The sequence below is a fragment of the Chaetodon auriga genome, chromosome 9 (genome assembly GCF_051107435.1).
Source record: "Chaetodon auriga isolate fChaAug3 chromosome 9, fChaAug3.hap1, whole genome shotgun sequence".
Taxonomy (NCBI): Eukaryota; Metazoa; Chordata; class Actinopteri; order Chaetodontiformes; family Chaetodontidae; genus Chaetodon; species Chaetodon auriga.
In genome coordinates this window covers 3,461,014-3,478,171 of record NC_135082.1, presented here as the reverse complement: position 1 = coordinate 3,478,171, position 17,158 = coordinate 3,461,014, and the positions used below count along the sequence as shown (strand labels likewise).

General features: G+C 44.1%; 1 protein-coding gene across 1 annotated transcript; it reads right to left on the bottom strand.

Moving 5' to 3' along the window:
* Nucleotides 1–1,462: 1,462 nt before the first annotated feature.
* On the bottom strand, nt 1,463–16,357 carry LOC143326091 (N-alpha-acetyltransferase 15, NatA auxiliary subunit-like). Its single transcript, XM_076739568.1, has 20 exons — nt 16,124–16,357; nt 14,856–14,940; nt 13,233–13,337; nt 11,978–12,135; nt 11,598–11,732; nt 9,742–9,895; nt 9,299–9,418; nt 7,451–7,546; nt 7,004–7,110; nt 6,842–6,914; nt 6,568–6,737; nt 6,288–6,440; nt 5,906–6,034; nt 5,437–5,650; nt 4,375–4,568; nt 4,181–4,289; nt 3,999–4,097; nt 3,607–3,750; nt 2,304–2,401; nt 1,463–2,162 (listed from the first exon to the last, which is right to left on the bottom strand). Exons 1-20 carry the CDS (start codon nt 16,175–16,177, stop codon nt 1,953–1,955), a joined length of 2,607 nt encoding a protein of 868 aa, XP_076595683.1. The 5' UTR covers nt 16,178–16,357; the 3' UTR covers nt 1,463–1,952.
* Nucleotides 16,358–17,158: the final 801 nt, after the last annotated feature.

The following is a 17,158-nucleotide window of genomic DNA, read 5'->3' as shown; positions in this document are numbered from 1 at the left end:
TTATTCAGTGCTAACTAAGCTGCTAACTATTTTTAGCTCTTTTCCTGCCACAAGTAAAAAAAAAAGGTTATATATTCCCATTGTCTTCTCTGCAGTAAACTCCTGCAGGGCTTACTGACATACATGTCTCATTGTCATTTACAGTACAAGCCCAAGTGAGAACATGTTGTTACTGACAATGACCAAACATAATTGCGTGCAATTATTGCTTCAGCTCGAATAAATGGTATTAGTTATTACATTCAGTTAACTGAGTGCCTGAATGTGTCACTGATGCTGCAGTCTGAGTTTCTCTGACAAAAAATACTCAGTGAATGAAAATGGTTGCCCTGCAATCGACTGGCGACCGGTTCAGGGTGTACCCCGCCTCTCACCTGTTGACAGCTGGGATAGGCTCCAGCCCCCCCCCCGCAACTCCGAAAGGGATAGTCGGTATAGAAGATGAATGAATGAAGGAATGAAAATGGTGTGATACAAAATTTTAAATTTTCTTGCAAATTGTGAGTGAAAATGTATGATACTCAAAGTTTTGACTTTTTAAGACAAAAGACTTACTGAAACGCAAACACAAGATTTATTAATTTGAAGTATGAGCTAATAATCGATCAAAAGATCAAAAATGTTTGATCGTCAAAGGACATTTTTACTTCAAAAGTCAACTTAACATTTACTAAGTCAGATCTGTCAGATACTAAATCAATATTACTAAACTCATAGGTTAGACATTTAAAGTCAAAGTGATAACTTTTCATACTCTTTACTTTTTAACCTTTTATTAACCTTTGAACCATCTGTATGTTGTTAATTTGAAGTGCAGGTCTGGTAACATGATCAAAGGGAAAAGGGACTAACAGGGACCTGGATCTATGAGGATGAGGAGTAAAAAGGAGGAGAGTGAACGTTTTGGACTTTTAATGTCAAAGTTCTGACATAAAAAGTTTAAGTTTTGACCTTGAAATGAACTTTTACATCTGTTTGAATCCTACCAGACAAATGCAAACTGATGATTGTCCAGATAAAGAATATTCTGTGGTATCTGCACTGTGGCTCCAGGGTTCAGGTCGGCAGCAGGCATGTGAGGTGGTCCTTAACAGACATTTCCCAGAGTTCAACAACAGCTACTTGAATCAGGACCACACCTATTTCACCTCTCAGAACTGTCAAGATCACTTCATGCTCTGTTGCGCTGTCAGTAGAAAGTAGACTCTGCAATATCTTATTATATCTGCATGGATCACAGCGTGATCAATTCAAACGACTCATTTCAGAAAAACGCTTTTATTCAGACCTCCTTGATGGCTGATAAATCCCAGCGGGCTGATGGTGTGCTGAATTCAGTCTGGAAACAAGTGGTTTCTAAGGGATACCTCACACCTTTTCCACCATGATCAAAGTGCCGAGGTGCACACAAGGGTACAACAGCGCTCACCCCAACATCACCAACACCATCACAGTGGTACCGTTTGGTTTTGCAAACATTGTTTTATTAATCCATTTGTCAGTTTGTAATATATAAATTACTTTTAAAAACATGAGAAGCAGATGCACCTTCAAGAAGGACATGGCGTGAAAACACAGGAGTTATAGAAAACCTAGACTGTGTTTACAGAAGCCATCTTTGCCACCCAATGTCCACTTTTCCCAGAATCTTCTTTTGCCTCCTCATACCGTATTTATCAGTTTTTTTTTTTTCAGTTACAGAACAACTGTTGTTGTTTAAAAAAGTTAAATGGGCATCGCCTTCCTCCAGGTGCCAGCTCCCTTTCCCGTCTCTCCTGTGGCGCTCAGTCCATCCAGATCAGTGCAATGTGGGGGCGACTCACAGCAGCCATAGCCCAGGGACCGGAGGGGGGGCTGGGTTGGGGAAATGGGTGTATTGGCAGACTAAGGCGTCTGGCGGCGTGTTCGCACCTCCTCCTCCTCCTCCTCCCCCTGCTGCTCCTCATCAGAGCTCACATTTCGTTTCCCATGTCATCGTGTTCTCCTGCCGACAGGTCGCCGTTGGCACTGATTGTGGTGCTGTTGTCCTGGTAACCAGGTGGCATGAAGGCCAGGCTGTAGGGGTAGATCTTATGGCAAGCGGCACGGTAAGCCTCAGCAGCCTTCTGCTGGCCCTCACCCAGCTTCCCGTCACGCAAGGCCTCCAGCACCTCAGTACAGATCTGCAGCACACAAACACATACATACATACATACACACACACACACAGTTAGATGATCTGAATGACTGCTGTGGACGCGCTCTAAACCCAGGATGCCATGTGTGACGTCTGGTACTGCAGGTGTTGGTAAGTCACCACAGACCTGGATGCTTCTTCCAGACAGTGACTCATCCAGTGCTGTAGCTATCTCACAGGCCATCTTGTCAGAGGAAGGCTCCAGGTACACCATCATCTTAGCAGCTGGGGATACAAGAGAGACACACACTCAGACTCAGACAAAGCTGTTTCAAAACAAAAGGCCCCTTCAGGCACCCTGTTAGTCAGATGTGAAGGCAGGACATAAAAAACGTATTTGTGTCCACTGATACTCCATAACAGTTTGCCCATTTGAGTGGATAATGTTTAACACCAGAATGGCAAACTAGCATTGTAATTTCCAATTTCAAGTTCTCCCAGCACTGGAGGAAAATGAAAACTTTCCCACACTTTAAAACTTGTGTGACGTGAAACAAATGAAAAAAAGCCACAGAGGAAACAGACACGCCTTTCTAGATCCTCTACCCGGCTGAGATGGTCTGTCCACCGCCCGCCTCACTACAAGCAGCTCTGGCTTGTTGAATCCATTGTTTGCCTCAGTGGCCTGGAGTGCTCAAACCTCAAAGTCAGTATATTTACATTGACACACACCTCACTTTACTACCATGCAAGCGAAATGCTGCAGTGCAGAGCCAACTGTGGTGAAGGAGAGCAGCACTGCAACACCGGCAGGCAGAGGACAAAACACAGCAGAGTAAAGAAAGGACTGGATCTGTATCAGGACATCTCTGAGGCTGAGAAAACTCTGCACTATTTTTGAAATGTTTAACTCGTCCTGGATGAGTAAATCTTCTGTGATGTAGCGGCAAAGCTCATGATTTGCCTCTACATCAAGCCACGACCGGATGGCTCACAGTGCAGGTGTGAAATAGAAAATAAAAGGGCCCATTGGTGGACCGTTCAGACTAGTAACAACTCTCAATTAAGATGAATTTGAACACACAGGGGCAGTCTGACATTTGCCAGTTTAGGTCTGTGTGTGTGGAAGCTTGTTAGCTGGATTAGAAGAAGACATTGTTATCAGGGAGCTGAAGATCAGCGGCTGTTTCCTGCCAACTCTCCTACATATGAGTCATGATCGGAGAAGAGGAAACGTCACAGAGGCACATGTGCTGTTGGCCACAGCCGACTCATGACTCAACTGTGTGAGAGCCTGACGACGGCCGGCCAAAATCTCTGACATGTCAGAAGACCCTCAGAACGTCCGACAGCCAGTTGAGAGAAGTTAATGAGCTGACCAAGAAATTCAGTCTGGCTCTGCATTTTTGAGTGGAGGGGGATTTTACAAAACAATGATGATGGACGTCTCCTGCATGAAAGCCGTCTGGGGGTGTGTGTGTGCGGCGTACCAGCCAGTCGGTGTGGGATGGCGTTGGAGTGTTGGCTCAGGTAGTTCTTGTTGAAGCTCTGAGGGTTGCTCTCCCCAAACAGCCTGGAGATCTCCTGCTTCAGCACCGTCCTCACTGCCTCCGCCAAGTCTGCACTCTCACGAACTACACACACGTACACACACGCACAATAAAAGACTCATGAAGCTTTAAAGGTCTTAACTCAATCTGAGACATGTCAATCTATGGTGGTCTGTGGTATTTTTATGGTGCCACCACTGTTACTCAAAAGCGGTTTCACACAGGTTGGTGTCTGATGTTTCAAAGCCACCTGAAGACCACCTGCCCCTCAGGTGACTCTGACACATCTCCTCCTGTAATCCGCAGCACGTTGCTCTCTAACATCAGCTCACCTCCTTTGAAGAAGCGCACGAGACACTGGTGCAGCCATGGGTTGGAGGGCTCTATGGCGACAGCCCTCTTCACTGACTGCAGCATCAGCAGGTACTTCTCTGGAGGAATGAAGGAGAACAGTTGGGACCTCTGACACGAGAGTGAACGGAGGTAAAATGCAGGCTGCCAGCGTCTGTCTGACCTTTCCTGAAGTAGATCTCGAAGGCCAGGAGGTGAGTCTCGATCTTGTTGCGTACCAGGTTCTTCAGAGGGATCAGGAACTTCACGGCCTCCTCCAGAGGATTCTCCGGCTGGTAAAAAAAAGTGAACAACGTCACATGATTCATCTACCAATCAGCTCCAAAACCTTCTGAAAGAGCTGGTAAATGAGCCCACCTTGGCCAGTTTGTCTGGTATTAGCTCCTCTTTTGGCCCTCCGATCTCCTCATCATCATCCTCCTTCTTCTTCTTCTGGTTCTTTAGCTGTTTCTCCTTCTCGGCGTTCTTCTTCTCCTCCTCGAGCTGCGCCTTCTTCTGGGCTCTTCGCTGTTTGTTGCGCAGTTTCTTCAACTCCTTGTCTGTCAGATTCTCTGCAGAGAGAACAGTCGATGGGGTTTGATTTTTTTCTAATAGTGACATATTTAATATAGCCACAATCAGTTTCTAACTAATGTATTACAATGAGCAAAAATAAATAAAGGGATTTAAGAGGTTATTCAGAGGTTGTGTTTAAAAAAATGAAAACATCACATAACCTCATAACTGGTGACATATTTAGCTTCTTCCCAGCGTTACTGGGAAAATCATGTAGGGTCCTATGAAATCTATCTGAATGATTTCTAGATTCTGTTTTATTTTTTCCCCAAATTCAGTGTTTCCATGGTCATTTTTCCTGAATTCCGCTTTACCATTGAAGCACATTTTGTCATCAGAAAGTGTGTCTAATTTTGAGGTGAATAAGAACATATTCAATATATTTATATTTAATAAATATCAACAAATTTGATGTAACACAACATTGTACTATGTTTGAATATTACGCCTATTTTTGTATCACATTTTATCAAGCGGATCTTCTGCGTACAGCCTCCATATGCAGGTGGAGCACGGAGGCGACTCACACTGAGCAGAGCTCTTTGTTCGCGCTGCTTGACCTGAAACCCTGACTTTTATAAATTCACATTTTGGCAATGTCTGTGATATTCCACGTTTGATGGTTGATTCTGTTTTTCCTTATCTAATTGTGCAGTTCTGTCCTTGTTCGGCATCGTGGAAATCATAAGGCCCTCGTCATGGGTGTAAATCCCCTTGACAGTCAATAATTGATCTAAACAGCTTGGGAACATATGAAAAGAAAAGCCTGATTTTTACTTCTTTTAAAAAAAATACACTCATTTGACACACACACACACACACACACACACACACACACACACACACACACACACTCTCTCTGACCGGTGTCTGCCTGGCTTTCCTTGTTGTCGTCAGTCAGAGGCTTGTCGTGCAGGGCCAGGTAAATCTGGATCGCGCTTCGAGCAGCTTTGTAGTAGAACGGATGCTGCCGCAGGACGTCCTCCAGCTTCAGCAGGTCCACGTAGGAGCGCAGCGTCATCTTCCTCATGCAGTAGGTGTGGAAGTCAAACTGGTCATCTGTGATCTCCACAAAATGCTAAAGGAGAGGAGGAAGAGCAGAAAGGTGAGGAATGAGCCAGTCTGAAAGAATACAGAAAGCATACCAAGCTGCACTGATGTGATCTCTGATAAGTCCAACCACAGAATGCTCAGTGAGGCTGAGAGAGCATTGATCTGGATGTGTGGGGGAGTGGCATGAGTTAGAGCCATGAAGACAATAACACTTTTGTGTCCCTCATAGCTCAGGATGGGATCTGTGGTGTGTGGTGTGGTCACAGCTGTGGAAGCTCACCCGCTCGATCTCGTGACACTTCTTCAGGGCCTCTCCAAACTTGTTCATGGCCTTGTAGGCCAAGGCACACTCTGTCTGGAACCACATGCACTGCATCTCATTCAGGTTCTCCACTGCAGACGTCCCCTCCTGAAAGCAGACACACTTCCTTCATCACACCGTGCAGCCGAAGACAATCCCAGTTTCACTCAACAGCCTGGAACGTAACTGACGCAGCAGTGTCAGGAGCCGTACTGGCTGTTTAATAAAAAGCTCTGTTGTTGAGGCTAAACTGCAGGTTAGAAACACTAAAATGTGACATTAGACTCGAACACAGATGAAACATCTCAGGCACAAATCTTCACACCATTTTTTTTTTCCCAGCGTGCACTCTGTCTCTTACCCGTGTGAACTTGGAGCACATCTCCTCTGCTTCTTTGACGAGGCCAGCCTTCAGCATGTACTTGGCACACTTTGAGTTGATGAAGCGGTCGGCGGTGTCCAGAGCCTGAGCCTCGTCCATCCACCGAGCTGCTTCCTTTATGTTGCCTGCGTGCTGCAGGGAAGAAGACAAGGACAGAGGGAAAGAGAGGTTCACCATACAAAAGAATCATAATCACTCAACTTCAGTCAAAATCACGACCACTCTGCTCATCTGTTTGTGTGCAGAGTTTGTACTGAACCTTGTAGATCTTGGCCTTGATGAGGAAGAGCTCGATGAGCGTGGGCGTGCTGTCGATGGCGGTGTTGATGTACTCCAGAGCGACGTCGGGCTGGTCTATGAAGTCAAAGTGCTGCGCCAGGAAATACTGTACCCACAACAGGGTTGTCGGAGGTTCCTCTTTCCCATCGTCTGCACACATGCGTTTACATTAGACACGTTGAGTGTGTGTGATGTGATTCAGACGATATTCAAATCAAAATGATAAAGTGAGACCGACGACCAGCAACACTCACCGTTTTCATTAAACATTCGACAGCTTTTTAGACAGGATTCATAGCCAACTACTAATTCTTCAATGATTGTAACCTGCAAGAGGAGAAAATTAGTTCAATGGCAGTTTGGTTTCACCAACAATTTCAACCAGGAAGCACACACTCTACAGACCCCCTGCTCACCTTTTCTTTGTCGCTGTAGAGGGACTTGAGGGTAGTGAAGACGGGTGGACAGCCTTTACTGAAGTTCATCCTCAGGTAGCTGTCCAGACATTCACGAAACTTCTCCCCTGGCCAGCACAACACATGGTAAAGGTACAGTAAAGTGAGATTTATACTGCCACAGAGCAGAGGAAGACTCTTCTGAACACGTTTCCATGCATGTCTTTATCACAGAGCTAAGACTCCATCAGAACTGGAAGAGGAAAGAAGTTAAAACTTGGTTGTAATGAAGTGAAATGATGTTTGGTGCTTTCGATCACACGTCATGGTCTTCATCAGCAGGTGATGTTTTCACCATTTTCTTATTAGCCATTTTCCAGTGCTGCAGTGTGTGGGGTCTGGTCTATCTGCTGATGGAGACCATGAGGTGCAGCTGATCGGCGGTGCTGAAGGCTGTACTGTGTTCACCTGTGAGGAAACTCAGAGGCAGCCTTCTGGGAACCAGGCCTTTAGGAAACTTCACCCAGGCGTCCTCATAAATCTTCTGGCGGTCCTCTATACTTCCTGTACACACACACACATGCACACAGACATAGAGTGTAAGGAGATCCACAGAGTAAACATATCATCCTCTGTTATTACTGCAGTCACCCCTTTGGCCACCCAGTACCACACTGAATACTAATGATACACAGAACATCTGATTCTCATTCAAATCAACTGACATCTGAGGAAGAGCAAACAATAGTGTCACCTAACGTTGCCTACCAGTGGAAGAGGCCCTGTCTGTCCTCAGAGTGATATTAGCTCAGTCATTAGCTGACCAACTCCTGGCAATGAGCCAAAAAATCCGTAATTGTCCTTTCACTCGCTCTATAAAATCATAATATCTCCCAACTCCATCCTCTCCACTCATCAAACCGCTCGGCTCCCAGGCTGGTCGGTCCCGACAGTCGTGCATAGGCAGGACCACAGGAGGTAACTGGAGCGTTGTCAGAGAATTACTAAGATTGTCTATTAGACGCAAGAGGCATCACTTGGCTTTATTCTGGTTGGTCGACTGTTGTGTCTCATGTTGAGTATTACTGTTTGCTTCCTGTGATCCTGAAGAGTTTTTTTTTTTGTTGAGATTAGGACTCATTCATTGGTAGATGAACTGTGGGTTTTGTACTGAGTACTGACAGCATGTTCTTTATGAGTCTGTTCACTCTAATATAGACTCATACAAAAACCATTTTGTAGGAAATCAAAAATATCAAACAGTCTGCTAATTTGAATAAATACGTTTAGTACTGACAGTCTCTCAGCCAGCCACGGCTGTGTGCACACAGGCTTCAGGGAGAGCTGCTGAGGCAGAAACCACTGGAGGCCACATTTCTACTGTCACACAGTATATACCATCACACTGCTCAACCCTTGTAGATGGGTTGGCCTGTCGCTGCAGAATGCTGTGGTAGCCATGCGATGAATCCGCACACCATCACACTTCCTGCTCCGTGCTTTAAGATGGGAACCTCTCAGGCAGATACCATCGATGCTATGGCAGATGCGTCTGCTACTTGAACCCTGTCAAGCATTTATGTGGGCTCTAATCTGTGGCGCTGTTCATTGGTGATTTCTGAGGCTGGTGACTGTAATGAGCTTATCATATGTATCTGATCTGCCGCACAGGCAACTCTTGCTCTTCCTTTCCTCCAGCGGTCCTCATGAGAGCCAGTTTCATCATAGTGTTTGTGAAGATACGTTCAAAGTTCTTGAAATTTTCCAGATTCAAAACTGATGGTCTCAAACATTTCAAGAGGTCAAGAAACACCACTAATTAACTTCTGATGAAGCACACCTGTTAACTGAAAGCCATTCCAGCCGACTACCTTACAAAGAGAATGGCAGTGCGTGGCTCAGGAGGTAGCGCGGCCGTCCACCGATCAGGAGGTCGGTGGTTCGAAACCTGGCCTCGGCAGTCCACATGCTGAAGTATCCTTGGGCAAGATAGTGAACCCCAAAACTGCCATCGGTGTGTGAATTCAAACGTACTTTGCTTTGTAGAAAAGCGTCTGCCAAATGACTAATTGTGATTGTAATGAAGGCAAACAGTGGCTACTTTGAAGCATCTAAAATATTTTGCTTTGTTTAACACTTTTGAGTTTACTACATAATTCCTTGTGTGTTATTCCATACTTTTGAGGTCCATACTTTTACTAATATACAGTGTAGAAAACTGTGAAAATAAAGAAACGCCATTGGATGAGGAGGTGTGTCCAAACGTTTGACTGGTACTGAACATGAAGAACATGTGGGCCTGAGCACAGTGTTCACCTGGCTTAAAGGCCTGTTCCAAGCCCTGGTAGTAGGCCCAGTTCTCAGGGTTCCTCTCCTGCAGTTTCCTGTAGACCTCAGAAGCCTCCTCAGGCCTCTCCAACTTCAGCAGCAGCTCTCCTACAAACACACACACACTTCAGTAAATCCACTCGAGCTGAGAATGCTGTTCTGTAGGTTCAGTGCTGTCAGTGAAGGGGTAATAATGGCACGTGCATCAGTCCCAAACCATTCGGTCCAGGACATTCAGTTCTGAAGTGAAAGTGTACGAACTGAACCGTGACTTGTCTTACTCCCTTATTTCAACACTAACTAAGCACAATGCTTGTATTACAGAAGTTTATCAGTGTAATTTACAAAAAGATCAAAAAGATGTGTTTAGACTGGAGCAGGCGAACATCCTTTCAGAGACAGCTGGAGAAGTGGACCTTTGCAGGACCCACCTCTTGTCTCCTCCACAGCAAGCTTGTCACAGATCTGTTTCTCGTAGTTGTTGAGGTGGTCGAGGGCCTCCTTGTGCAGGCCGGCCTCCCTCAGAACCTGGTTCTGATACAGCAGCAGTTCACTGTACTCATAGTCCACCTTGTCTGGAGACGTCTGGCAAACGCACAGGGAAGAGGAAGAGAAAGAAAGGTGTCAGAGGAGCACGCGGGAGTGGACTGGAACTGACATGAGTGTTTGAGCTGGATGACTTTTTGCTGATTATCAATGGTGGGAGTGTTAATTCAGGAATGTCATTCCATTGTCAAGCTACCCGAACCAGTTAGGAGTGTGCAGCAGGTGGTATGCTTCCACTATACCTCCTACTCCATGTTTTTTTTTTCCACACACACACAAAAAAAAAATCTACATTAAATACACAGCTTGCTTGTATTTGTAGTGACTGGGTACTACAGCATAAATACATGTAACATATACTGTATAACTCTACTCAACAGCCGAGGAAAAGACACTGGGTGAAATTAAATCTGTTAAAAACACAGATTAATATAAATTTCAGAGAAAAGAAAATATTTGGAGCGTAAACAGTAACATCATTCCTTCATTCAAGCCTGTTTGTCGATTCTGAGATTGCTGCAGAGTATTTTGGTTGCTTGTCAAACAGTCAGCAGGATTCCTGGGAGAGATTCCAAGTTTCTGGTAAAAGTCTGGAGGACAGCATCCACACTTCTCTTGAAAGGACAATTCCAATTTCTTACAACTTAGGAGGGCTGTTCTATTATGGCAACAATCCTACTGACGATTATTTTGGTCAATACTGAGATCACAAATATTTAACACGATTACTCACTGACTTTAGAAACATTTATTGAACTTTTCTTTTTAACCGTGGATTTCCCTGAACTTTAACAGAAGAACAATTAAAAACAAAATAAACATTTCTGTCTGCATGACGCATCTTAGTTTTCTCTGACTCATTCAGGACTGAACGTGTGTGGTGGCCAGCGGCTCACTGTCAGCTCTTTGCACGTCTCTCTCTCTCGCTCTCTCTCACACACAAACACACAAAAACAAACACACACACACACTACTGTCGAGAGCTGATACCTGCACGGCAAGCTGTCATGTGCTGAGGCTCTCTGTAGACTTATTAGTATGAGTTCTGGGACTGCAGGAGTGTGTGATGCCAGTCGCTGCTTGCTCTCCCCACCAAGTTCACTGTGAGTGCACACACTCATACATTTTCTGACATCAGGAAATCTCACATGCAGCTTCATACATCAACTGCCCAGCTTGCTCCACTGTCACACACAATGTACAGTGCCACTAACGACGTTTTTAACATGCTTACAACATGATCAAATCTTTTGATGCCACCCAATGAGGGATGTCGACTAGTATCTTCCTGTGTCTGTGTTCAAAATCACTCCCTCCTTTAATCATTCACTGCCCCACATAGACAGTGAGAGGTGTGAGACGTTGCTGATCAATCATGGTCATTTTGGCTAACAGGTGGAAAGTCTCACGTCTGCTGTTTCTTCATCTGTAGCATTCTACACATTCAGTTATGGGATTGTTGGCAGACAGCAGTTTGCATGCCATGGATAGAAGTTTGATAGAAGGTCTGAAGAGAATGCTGTCTTCACCTAGAGACTCTTCCCACAGAGAGGACAGAGGACTGACAGAGAGCTTTAGTTCTATCACTCCATGTTGATCCTGTCAGAATCAGAATCAGAATCAGAAATACTTTATTGATCCCCGAGGGGAAATTGACTAAATGGGGCCCAAATCTATTTGCCTTTAGATATATTTAAAGAAATCCCGAAAGTTCAGCTGAGCAGTCTACAGTTGTGTTTACCTGTTGTGTTTTGCGGAACTCCTCAACAATCTTAGCAGCCATCTCAAAGTCCTCTAACAGGTGATAGGCCACAGCGTATCCGATCCACGAGGCCCGCTGGGCTGGACGGAGCTGCAGCAGCTGGTACCGAGTCTCCTGGGGAGGGAGAAAGACCATCACACCACACAAGTGTAAGCAATAATATTTATGTCTGATTGTCCTGTCCACCATTGACGTATGCTGCTCAGTCAGCCTCTGCTCTGTCTATCTTCAGCATCTAACTTTCCATGTTGTGCAGCAGGACAATTAACTGCCCATTCTCCTCCTGTGTCCCTCCATCCAGGCCTCTCATCTGGATGGTTCCATTTTGAAACCCATCTGGTCTCTCTAAAGATGCTCACCCTGTATCCCTCCAGGTCCCTCATCTGGATCTGCAGCAGGGAGAGGTCTCGCAGGATCTGCAGGTTGTCCTTGTCCCACTTCAGAGCGTTGCGGTAACACTTGATGGCCTCGTCATACTTTTTATCTGAGCGCTGCAGGAGACCGTACACATGCCAGCCTGGCAGAATGAGTGAGTTGAGGAAGCAGACACACAAAGATGCAGCACCCAGGGGTCGTGTTCATAAAGGTTTCTGCTTCAAAGAGCTTCTCCCAGTGACAAAATTCTTAGAATTATGATGTTTTCTAAAAATCCCCCTTACAATTAAGACTGGATCCTGGTAAAGAGAAAAGTTACTCACAAAGCCTCTTCAGAGGTGAATAACTGTTAGTAGGGAGGAGGACTTTTAAGAGGCTCCAGAGCTTCTTAAGCAGAGGAGAAAATGACAGAGAGAGACAGAGGGGGAGAAATACTCTCTGATCGCTGAACCAAACTGAATTAATGAAACACTAGAGATCAGATGGTGCAGAGATAATGTTTGTGGTGGTTCTAATAGGTCTATCAACAGATTGAGTGCTAAAATTACCATCATGGTAAAGAAACGTAAGCAAATAATTGATAGAAACTATCAGCATGTGAATAGATTACGGTGCTAATGTCCTAATGAAGACTTGATTAGGTCTATGTTCATTATTACTAAGAGTAAAAAAAAAATTCAAAATGTCAATAAATGAAATACCTGATACCTATTGTCAGCTATTTTACTGACATGCCTGTTAGTGAAACGTTCTGAGGGAGTTGAACCTCTCACTGGTTAGCAGTTATGCAGTGTACATGTCTACGAATTTTATTTTGAAAGATAGAAAAAGAAAAGCACAGAAAAGGTGAATCTAAACTACAGAAAAATAGAACCGTTCACCTTCTGAATTCAAGTTTCTCTCTGTCACTGAACTAATCCAGCTTAACTGCCTTGTTAACTGATCATAAAACAAAGTAACACACACACACACACACACACATGTAAAAAAAAAAGACTTGTGCACTTAAAGACAGGCTTACATCCTAAACAAAGAGCAGCTGAGCAAACACGATGAGAAAAGATAATCCTTCACTGATCCTCTAGAGGGGAAATTTGAGTGATAAATGAAGTTAAAGAGCAAGTCCTCAAGGGTATTAAAGAGTGCATTCAGCAGCTGAAGTGTTTAAGTGAATCTGGCTGTCAAACTGGTTTGTGCGAGATGAAATCTGGGTGTCCTGAGGGGCTGATGGAAGGATACAGACGTGGCTCTTGAGGTCGTTGCGTAGCCCTCGCCTCACCAGCTCGTAGGCCTCCTCCTTCTTGCCCAGACAGTTGAGGGTTAGACCTTTCATGGCCAGCGTCTCTGGAGCACAGAGAAGAGGAGCGACACATTCAGGGCCATGAGACGTTAACAATGACGCTGACCAACCCGATTTGTTCACATTAACTGATGGAATGACTTACAGGGCACACCTCTCAGTACTTGGTAAGTTTACTTGCTAGCTGAATGGAGCAGGTGTCAGTAGTAAAATACGAGAATTTGGGAACAAATACAGTAGTATGCTAGCTGCATTATAAGGCTAGCAAAGCCTGAGCCACTACAACCTGCAATGATTCACAGCAGAGCAAATGTCACATCTAGAGGCGGACCAATATACTGTCTTGGCCGATCACAGCTTATAGCAGATACGTCAGTATCACTGCATACATCAGCTGATAAATAACAAGAAACATAACAATGACTGTGTCAGCCCAACAACTGGCCATTGCGATATTTGTGTAGGTGTGTGTGCGCCGCACCCTTCTCCACCTCTTTGTAATATTGGGTTATCTCGCTATCTGTGCTGCTTCATTTGTTATTATACAGGTAGAGGGCAAAGCACGTACTCATAGCACTAAAGTTTACATCCAGTAACTCCTATCTTCCTAGCTATAACACAGACTCCAGTGATATGAAGATGTGTAAGGTGACATTAAGAGCAATGAGTGTGCGCTAATCATTTTACTTTAGACTGCTTTAAGGCCAATACAAAGCAGCACTGCAAAACTGAAGCTAAATGACAGATTGATGCAGACTTCAACCTTACAACCTTTAAGTTTTGCCATTGTTATGTTGCTTTACTGTACTGAATTAGGTGTTAGCCTGTTGTGTGGCTAATGTGGCTACTAGCAGCTATTGCTGACACACACTGGAGCAGTGTTGGAGTACTTCATATCTATAGACAGTCAAAAGAAACTGTGTGAACATTAAGGCTCGTTTGAAGCCAATGAAATAAATAAAGCAGCGGGTTGGATGTGGCCAACTGTTTTTCATGTTGCTTTTTGTGTCGTCTCACATAGACAGACACTTAATACCGTCGCCACACTTCATACTGCAATGCAAGCTTTGGGTTTTCTGCTGAAGTATATTATGTTTGTATGTGTCTGCTCCTGCCGTACGTGAATGTACTTAGACATGCTAGATGGTACACTGACTGTTGTACTAACATAATACACTTTGGCTTTTCAGCCAAATAAATGCTGCTGGGACACCTAATCCTACCCCTCGCCTCTGAGAATGAATCACTTTACATTTACTAATTAACCTTCATTACAGAGCAAACACACGCAGGGTTGTACCTCATTTTCATTCTTATTTGCAGCCAATAAACACATGTTTTGTTTTTTTATCATTTTAACACATTTTTGTAATACTGTGATATATTATCACCATTAAAAATAAAAATGCACCATGAAATAAATTGTAGGTCACATTTTCCCCCCTTTATAACAACCAGCACAAATGCACCACTCAAACACAGTAGGAACAAGGTGACGGTAAGCACGTTTCTCACTTTCCTGCTTGTTCAGTGGGGGCCAAGTCAAGTCGCTCATGTCTTACCTCCATGCTCAGCAAACTTTGGGTTGCCCAGAATCTGTTTGCAGAACTTCAGGCCATTTCTGTATTGCTTGTGCTCGTAACATCTCTGCAACAAAAGACAGAGCAGACTTTACATCAACATCTGAGGCCAGCAGCCTGCCGTTCTCCACTCCACTAATCCTCAGAGAGCGTTGTAAAGTGCTCAACAAGGACATTATTGGATGTGTGCTGAATGCATGCGTGTGTGTGTGTGTGTGTGTGTGTGTGTGTGTGTTAGAGTGACCAGGAGAAACAATTGGTCCTTCCAGCTACGCGAGTAAAGCACAACACACACCAAACATTGCCTCTTAGCTGTTCAGTCAGCCTGAGATGTTCGCACCGAGATTAATGGAAGAAACCGAACTCGAGAACAGCCTCGATGGTGGAGGGCTGCTGATGAGATGAAATCAGACAAGCCAGATGGATGTGCCTGGCTAAGAGCAGACACAAGGAAATCCTGCCAGCTCCCACTACAATGTATGCACTGAAGTCCCTGCCTGACACAAGTGAAATACGGTCACTTGCGATACCCAGTAATAGTAACGTTACAGATATTGGTATTATAACGTGTACGGTAATTATCTTGAATCTCTTCACTTAAACAGTTATTTTCGAGTGTGTGATGTATGCCGAATTTAAATGTGGCTCTAATTGATGTACCAAACGCACTGAAATCCCCGTTATGTTGTGAAGAAGCAAGTTTACCGTTTAATTTCCCAATTAGTAAATGAATTCGCACTGAAACAAGTAGCCGGCAGTTACCGGGCTAGCTGCTAGCTCTAAGATCACGTTATGTGCTCAACTCAATTGCTCCAAAAATTCAGTTTGACAACTGTTTTGGGCGCGCATACAAGACAAATGTTGATTAAGTGTATCGGCAGTGATGCCGATTAAGTTTCCAAACTGCAGCCATTAACTGAAAACCTAAGTCAACTATCCACTTAAGTTGTGTGTGGCTGTCATGTGTCTCGCAGCTTTGTCATTGATATACTTTGGATGTGTTGCAAGGCCAAAGCACAGCTAGGATACCACATGACTGCTTACTAGCCAACCGTTATTTCCTTAACTGCATTGTTACAACTAGTAGCTGATAACAGAGACATTTTAATTACAATGCGTTTGGAGTATTGAATCTTTTGGTTAATGGACTAACAACTCCCTTGCTACTTGCTGTGACTGCTAGAACTGACGGCTACTTGGCAAACTAGCATTAGCTAGCAAGCTAACGTTATCTCAGGCATTTAGCCTACCAATATTCTCTTGAAGAGAGCATTCTCCTTCGGCGGTAGGGTGATTGTGGGCATTGTGTTGGCTTCCTATGCCTCTGTCGGTTCACACATGAATGATATCCTCTTAGAGTCTGAGATCCTGGACTGTTTCAGTCTCTTCAGGCTCCTCTCTCTCACGTGTTGAAGCCGAGGCCCCCTTCCGAGCAAAATGGCCGATGCGCTTCTCCTCCGGGTCAGGCTGCTCTCTGAGTCTGCGTGTCAAACACGGGCAGCAGGGCAGAGATGCATTAGTGACTAAATGGCCATCTAACAATAATGCCATGACACGGTGTTGTATTTAATAATGCGTCAAATAAAAATTACCCGGATCTGTCACAAAATAATAAACTACTAAAATATGAATATGTTTAATGGGGGCTGTGACAGTACGCTCCTGTGTCCTGTACAAATTTAACACAGTCTTGCTGCAATCACAATAATGATTTGGATAGGTGGTAAAATCACCAATCAACACTTTTTTTTTTTTTTTTTTTAACTAAAATTCTTTTAAAATACGGAACGTTTAGAATAGGAGATGGATGAGAGTCTGCGTTGATTGTCTTAGAATAAGTTTTTTTTTCTCCGAACAACATACTTTAATATGAGAAAATTGAGGAGTGCGTCATAAGGATTTAAAATTGCATAGCGTATGCATAAAAATGCTTAATTTTTTAATGGAGTTTGGTGCAACATCAACTACAAAACCTATGAGAAGAGAAATTTGAACTTGCTAAAGTGGGTTGTGGAGGTGGCAACGCTGAAAAATTGTAAAATCCAAACAAAAAAGTTGCTGAATTTATAATTACAAATACCATTTAATAACAGCAAACATACGGGGTTCCCATGAGCGTTTGCGCGAGTTGTCGATGATCTTGAAATCATCTACTCAGTCCTTCCAGGAAGGTTAATCAACCGCAGTGCAGCGGATCACACATAAGGAGAAGGGAACTAATCTTTAGGCAAAATGACTTTCAGCCGGTTATTATCTAGAGCTGTTCATGTCAACAAAGGTAAGAT